General features: G+C 34.6%; 1 protein-coding gene across 1 annotated transcript; it reads left to right on the plus strand.

Annotated features, from left to right (window-relative positions):
- Positions 1-20: 20 nt before the first annotated feature.
- LOC111387386 (U3 small nucleolar RNA-associated protein 4-like) lies at positions 21-7,410 on the plus strand (the record flags this gene model as incomplete). The annotated part of the gene is made up of 5 exons (XM_023011943.1): positions 21-171; positions 323-921; positions 3,718-3,899; positions 5,575-5,835; positions 6,918-7,410. Coding segments are annotated over 5 exons (1,500 nt in total), but the record flags the coding sequence as incomplete, so codon positions are not given.
- Between the last annotated feature and the right edge of the window lie 771 nt (positions 7,411-8,181).

The raw sequence follows: 8,181 nt of genomic DNA on the forward strand, positions 1-8,181 counted from the left end.
TGATGCTGATGCTGTAGGTAATACTCTATAAGATTTCTAGTGATGCTGTTGGCTCTAGTGATGGCAAGTTGGTTTCTGATCCAATTAAGAAATGGATCTATGTTGGCTATGTGAGAGCTCATACACATGATGTGAGGGCCTTGACTGTAGCGGTACCTATATGTCATGAAGGTTGGTTTTTGGTTTTGATAATCTTATAATTGTTGGCATTATGGAACGATTTTGATGTATGCTTTTCTTTCCTTTTATCTTCTCTCATTGTGTGCATTCTCTTCGTAAATATTTTGGGCCTGGGAATTCTAATTTTTCTTTGCCTGAGCAGATGTCTTCCCTGATGAAAAGGTGAAAAGGACCCGTGGCAGGAAGAAGCCCATTGACTTTAGTTACCATAAGTGGGCCCATTTAGGTGTACCCATGCTTATTTCTGCTGGTGATGATACAAAACTTTTTGCATATTCTGCCAAGGAGTTCACGAAATTTTCTCCGCATGATATTTGTCCTGCACCACAGAGAATGCCCATGCAACTCACGCTGAAAACATTTTCTAATCAGGCTCCATTGCTTCTTATCCAGGCTTCTTACTGGTTAGATATTTATTGCGTTCATGTAAAAAATGATGCCGTCTCTGACGTTAGTCCAGGCTCATCTGCTGGGATTGCAACCACAGATTTGGTGGCAAGAATTAAATGCAAACCTTCTCGGAAGATAATTTGCAGTACAATTTCTTCATCAGGCACATCATTTGCTTATTCGGACCATGTGAAATCCAATCTATTTGAATTGAAGCGGAGTAAATCAGGGAAAAATGTCTGGACTGTAAAGAAAAGGCAGCTCCAGTGGGAATTGCCATATGCCCATTGCATAGCTTTTAGTTCTGACTCTTCACGTCTACTGATAGCAGGGCATGATCGGAGGATATACGTATGTCTCTCCTCTTTCTTATTATTTTCTTACTGGATTTTACTTTTATTTGCTCCTTGTCGCAATGGTATGTTTTGATTTATTATTTGTCATTGTCTTGTCCTTTATTAGTCCACATGCATAGGATTGTCTTACAATTGATGAGAAATGGCTCATGGAAATTATGTTTATGGCTCAACTCAACAAGATTTGTGCCATGCATCATTATTGCATGCCCAAAGCATGTTGTATAATCAGCTTCACAAATCTATATGTACAGACCATCCAACTCATTACTGCACCTATTGCTGGTGCATTTACTCTATAATGTGCAGTAATTTGTAACAAGAGCCCAAACTCAGACTCAGTACGAACTTCCACATACTTAAATGTTTTGCAAGGGAAAAATACTTAAAAGTGATTTGTTTCACTCTAGCTTGATTACTATTTAGAATGTTCGTATTAAAGGAATTTCAGAAACATGAATGATGCTTTGAATAAAGTAAATCTATTATTGGAATAGAAATTCATGTTGACGTTGGATGTTATTGTGGGGCTGTGATGCTCGGGCTCTTAAAAAATGGTGAAGCAACTTGCTACATGACATGGATATTGACATGGAATGCAGATTGTATCCTTGGTGTTTCAGTTGGACATGGAAGACGAGAGTGGAAGAAGACAAGGGAAGGTGAGGACTCGCCATTTTGACTGTTCCGAAACTCGAATGAGGAAGGTGAGAAGCTTGATGAAGAAGAGCTAAGGCAGGAAGAAGGGAGGGAGACTTGGGAAGTTGGAAAAAGGGGCTGCTTCTGGCTCTGTGAAATTGGTAATAAACATAATGAAGAAGATAGTTTGGCTCGTGATTTGTTAAGTGGGTTTGACTTACGTTTTGTCAACATTTTATATTGTAGTTAAAACAAAACAAATCAGTTTTATTTTTATAAAAGTAGAAATACTAATATTTAAATAAAATAAATTAATTGTAAATTAATTGTATATAATTTGTTATCTATCTACAACTTAATTGCTTGTTCTTTATCAAAATTCGAATCCTTTTAGATGTATCCCCATGTCCTTATTTTTAAAAGAAAAAGGATACAACTCCTAGAAATATACCTGTATTCGACACACATACCCTAATCCGAGCAACATAGTTTTGGGATATGTTGTGCTAAATTGGATTACTAATGAAAGAGTGACTTCTATGGATGGGAGTCACTGGAATACTTTGATTTGGTAATTGGAAGAGCCTCTCTCAATGGATGTGGGTGGTTTATGTAGTAGACAGGTGCATGGAAAATTGAGTGTGTTGGTAATGTTATTCCCAATTCACCTATGGTGTCATGAATGTATAAAGAACTGGTGATTTATCTTGCTAAATTGGATTACTAATGAAAGAGTGACTTCTATGGATGGGAATCACTGGAATACTAAGATTTGGTAATTGGAAGAGCCTCTCCATGGATGTGGTTTATTAAGTAGACAGGTGTATGGAAAATTAGCACCTATGGTGTCATGAGCGTATAAAGCACAGGTGTGTTGCTTCCCCATGACAAGTAATGTAATTTTGTATGTACAAGAAACAGGGCAGTTGGTGTTTGCCCTTGAAACTTTTAAGGTGATCTCTTGTTTGGAGGAGGCCTTTTTGTTGTCTTGGCATGAGTGCATCAAGTGAAAATTGAATGAAAGCAATTTGAGATTCTGATGCTAATTTGGTCTCGTGGAGTTAGCGGAGATGAAATAGTTTGGAAAGGTGCAATACCTTGTTATAGGGATTTAAATGACTGAGTAATCTTGATTGATGATTTTTAGACAATGATGGAGCGGATTGTGATTGAGTGATAGATTGATCGACACTCGAAGAACATTCGCTTACCTTGAAGCTGCCCCAAATATCCTACCGTTTGCTTCCCATGCTCAATCTGTTTTCATTCACAACCCAGCTTCACCACTTTATCTCACTGTGGCTACCCCGATGGAGAATATTATTGGGCTAAGTGACGTTTCCTTTCAAGCGAACGAATCTATTCATCAAGCTTGTCCTACCTCTTAAATTGATTGAAGAATTCCGAGGGAATGAACCGAGATTGCCAAACATTTATCCAAGTCATTCTTTCATGATTAAGTAGAACGTGAGGGGCTTTTGATTTTAGTTGCAACCAAAAGGGTGATTTTCTCCCTAACCACGGATCCCATACTACCCCCTATAAACTGAAAATCCATTTTCCGATTTCATTAAATATCTTGACTCAAAAATATCCTTATTGACATCTTTTTCCCGTATACACATGGCCCTACTTTGATGCCTTGTCAATACAACTAACTTTTAATTCCAAATATTACCAGAGGAAGCAATTTGACCAATCAATTAAGTGTAAGTTTTTTAAGTGCATCTGAATCTTCACGTGTTACTGTATCATTTTTTTTGCATTTTGTGGATTGGTTGTCTGGTGTTATCGTTCATTTTCCTCTTTAAAGTACTGGCAATTTTGGTTATTGTGAACAATCGAATTGATTGTTTTTGTAAAGTTGCAGTGTTGTATTTTTTTATTTTGTAAAAATATGTTTATTGTTTGTGTATTCAATTTATCATTTGTTATTTTGCGAAGAATAGTAAATCTCATTAAGTCTTGATAAATTCTACTTTATGGTGAACTAATCCTTTCCATCAACCAAAAATACATAGATAAATGAACAAATAAATCAAATTTTATGATGAAGTTTGCTCGATATAGATTTTAGACTACTTAAGTTTGTGACAGTCAATATGTGTCGGCAATTCAATCTCTTCAACCTATTTTTTTCCCTTGTTTGCAGGTAGTGGATGTGGAAAGTGGTGAACTAGTTCATGCCTTCACTCCTTGTCGTAGAGACCTAGATGAGGAATTGCCACCGAGTGAGCCTCCTATTACAAAAATGTTCACAAGTATTGATGGCCAATGGCTGGCTGCCATCAACTGCTTTGGAGATGTGTATATATTTAATCTGGAGACTTTAAGGTTTGTAATGCAGACTCTGATTGGGTTCAGTTTTTCTCCTTGTAAGTAGAATAATCGTACTTTTTTCTCATAGAACTGGCTAAACAAGAGTACAATTGGTAAATTTCTATGTTGGTTTGAAAACAAATTCATGAGAAGCATGATATTACTGGACTTCAAATAAATATGTTAAAAGTACGTTTTCCATAGTCTTGAAGATGCACATTGAAGATAAAATGTGTTTTTAAAGCCAACTTCTGGGCGATTCCAGTCATTAGTCGTCATCTCCTCTTTTATCTAGATAGACAATCTACTTGCTAAATTGAAACCAGAGAGACCCTAAATAGAAATACTACAAATTGAGTGTACTATCCTGTTTCTATGTAACATCTGCCAGTTTTTCCATCAATACATAAAAAAAAAATGTTAAAAGTACTTTTTCCATAGTCTTGAAGATGCACATTGAAGATAAAATGTGTTTTTAAAGCCAACTTCTGGGCGATTCCAGTCATTAGTCGTCATCTCCTCTTTTATCTAGATAGACAATCTACTTGCTAAATTGAAACCAGAGAGACCCTAAATAGAAATACTACAAATTGAGTGTACTATCCTGTTTCTATGTAACATCTGCCAGTTTTTCCATCAATACATAAAAAAAAAGAGACTTCAATACTTCAATCACTTAACCTAGAAGCTATCATTCCGTCCTAAGCAGAGCGGACGCTTGTTGACCTTCCCACGCTCCTAACGCCGAAATGAGGATTCAATCACGATTCTCCAGTTGGAAAATGTCCATGGCAGATATGGTCGAATGGTAAAATTTTTCTGTCAAGGAGAAGATGCGGGTTCAATTCCCACTATCCACTCATGCCCCCTTTACTAATACCATCCCAAATATGAAAAGTGGCATGATATAAGTACTTGGAAGACTTATGCTTTGAGATGCACTTTGTGCTACACATTCACTAATCACTAGGTCCGCAAAGCTTATGCTATGGGTGGCCTTTGTCAAGTCTTACTAAGGGCATCTGAGGTACTCTTGACCTTTTTTGCTATTTTACAAGCCTCGGCTTTTTGGACTAGTTGTTACAATCATAGCCCAAATCACTTACCGTCTGCTTTGTCAATTTATTATGTGTTACTTTCTTGAATAATTTTATGTTTCTAGTTGCAAATCAAACTTCTAAAATTTGTAGAAATGTTTTAGATTTTTTCAGATGATTTTATAATGTGTTATGAGGATAATTTTTTTTTTAATTGTTTTGAATTAAAAAAAAAAAACAAAAAAACAAAAATCAAAAACAAAAAAACAAAAAAGTATTGGTTTGTGCTGAATCCTATGCCTTTCCGCCTCACCTCATGGACACAAAAGTCCTTGATAACCGATTTAGGACTTTTGAGCACTGATGTATGCTCGTTTATAGATTATTTTTGGTTTTTATTAAGTTTAAATAGGCATTATATCATCTGGGTATTACTAATTGTTTTGGAAGCTTCTTGTACAACATTATGTTGTCTTGCTCTTTGGTGATGGCTGGAGAATCAAATCATGTTCTGTATTAAAGATGTACTGATGCTTTTATAATTGGAAACCAAAATCTTAGGGACCCCTAGTTCCGTCTTGCAGCTACCTTGAGTCGCTGATTAAATTTCCCTTTGGATATATTGATAAAATACTTTTTGTTTTCTGCTATAGGCAGCACTGGTTCATATCAAGATTGGATGGGGCCTCAGTTACAGCTGGTGGTTTTACTCCAAGAAATAGCAATATTCTCATAATCTCCACTTCTTCAAATCATGTTTATGCATTTGATGTTGAGGCCAAACAGTTGGGGGAGTGGTCCATGCGGCACACATTTTCTCTGCCTCGAAGATATCAAGAATTTCCTGGTGAAGTTATTGGTCTTTCCTTCCCACCATCATCTGGTTCGTCATCCGTTATTGTCTACAGTCCTAGGTAATTTTCTTTTTCCATGAGTGAATATCCCCTATTTTCTCTTCTTAATCTATATTCTTGTTCTTTGATGAGGTGTAGGCTTACTTTTTACTTGTCTATGGATTTGAAAAAATAATCAGAAGTTATTTATACTAATTGACAGTATAGGGTCATCCATTTATCATGGAAGTCAGTCTTGAATTAAAATCATTAGAAACTATAAAGCAGCATGTAATATGGAATTTGTCAGTGATTGCTGCTGACAATCTTTATCGTGAAGCTCCATCTTGATTTTAAATGTATGAGATGAAAAGTAAGGGTCAATAATTAATCAAGTGCTGGATAAAGTTCTCATGTGATGTAAATACTATAAATGCAAACTATGAAGGACTATAATATTATAATTATCATCTCACCAATATTGTTATCCTTGAACCAAAACTGTGTTTAAACCATAATTCCACCAGGGCTTTTAGGACTTGCTGTATGAGAAAAACTCATCTTTAAGGATGGAATTGTCACATGATTATAAAATCAATAGCTCGTATGGTTTGTTTTGTTTAAACATCTCTTGAAATGCTAACTATACATGATGATACTTCAAACTGTAACAAGTTCGTATAGCTTTTTGCACCGATGAAGACTTGAGTTCAGAATAAATGGAAGTGCTGTATGGTTATGTACTCTGCATCATGTTACAGGTTGTTAATAATATTTCAGATGTACGATGTTGATATGTTCCATGTTTTCAAGAAGTAATTATAACTTTGTTATCATGAGTACTGTAAATAAATCTTTCGAAAAAATTCTATTTCAGAACTATTGATTTTAGGGAATGGGACAAAGTTGATTGATGAGAATCATAGATTAGTCGTATGTTTTTAAGCTGTAAGTAAATAAATCCATCGCTATTGTTGGTTTTTCCTCTTTTGCAGCTCTTTCATTCCCAATTTTGGCCATATTGAAAATTTGGACAACCATTTCCCGAGTCATAGTACATTCAAACAAATGTCCAACTCTTTTATTGGATTTGTTTCGCCATGTAAACTATCATGTAGATAACGTTTCTAAAAAGCTGACAACTTATGATGCTTATGTTCCAGGGCGATGTGTTTGATTGACTTTGGGATGCCAATTGATAGGGAGGACGATAATGAATTGGCAAATGGTGAGGACTTAGCATTGAGAATGTTGCAGAGCAATGGAAAATTGAAGCGTAAATTGAAAGATCATGAATTAGAAACTAGACAGAGCGGTAGAAAGAACTTTGAATTCTGTGCTTTCAGAGATCCTGTTTTATTTGTTGAACATCTTTCTAGAAATTCTCTCTTGGTCATTGACAAACCATGGATGCAAGTAGTTAAGACTTTGGATACCCCACCTGTCCACAGACATATTTTTGGGACATAAGTGCTCTTATTTTGATTCCTTTTACTCCAGTCTTCCTTCTGGTCACCTTTGGTTTTGTGAGGGGTGGGGATGGCAGCGTTGGCGTTGGCGTTACGTTTTGGTCTGGATCATGTTGTGCAATGTAATCCTTGATAGTTCTTTTAACATGTCAAGTTAATTATTATTTCAATATATTTTTTAAATTATGCAGATTTCTTCATGTTAAAACCTTTGTTTTATTAATTTGAAGTTTCTTGTCCACATCTCTTATTTATCATTGTAAGAATATCTTCAAAAGGCTATTTATTAAAAAAAATATATATATTTAATAAATAATAAAAAAAAATTGTTATAAATTATAGAGGCATCTTTAAATTTAGAGTAAAAAATTTTATGCACTCCAACAATGTTTCTCTATTTTTGTTCTTTATTTTGTTATTTTTTTTTTCAGAAACATTTATGATTTCTTCTTGTATTTTAATTTAGCCAAATTTTTTATATGTCAATGGTGAATCAATTTTAAATGTTTTTGAATAGTTTAAGAAGTAGAATATTAAAATTTGTGATTTATTAAATGTAATTATTGTACATTAAGAATTGAGAGTGGGTTTGATTCGCTAAATCTGGAAATTTAAATCCACTCTTTATTTTGAAAAGTTAAAATGGTGTTTTTTGAAACTCATTTTTAAGCATTGACTCCTTAAAATAGAAAGTATTTTATATTTAGTCTCTTGAATATGCTCTAATTGATTTATGGCAATAACGTTTTTGCAATTTTATATTTCTTTAGAGATGTAATAAATGATGTCACAATTTTTCACCCATAGTTGGATGCATGATATAAATCTAGGTCCACGTGTTGCAAAATATCATTATGGACATTGAAATAGAATATGATGGTCTTGTTAAAGATGATTGATACAAAATCTGCTTGACTTTTATTCCTATTGTGGAATATCTATTGTTCTTTTATTTTGA

The sequence above is a fragment of the Olea europaea genome, unplaced genomic scaffold (genome assembly GCF_002742605.1).
Source record: "Olea europaea var. sylvestris unplaced genomic scaffold, O_europaea_v1 scaffold4012, whole genome shotgun sequence".
Lineage (NCBI taxonomy): Eukaryota > Viridiplantae > Streptophyta > Magnoliopsida > Lamiales > Oleaceae > Olea > Olea europaea.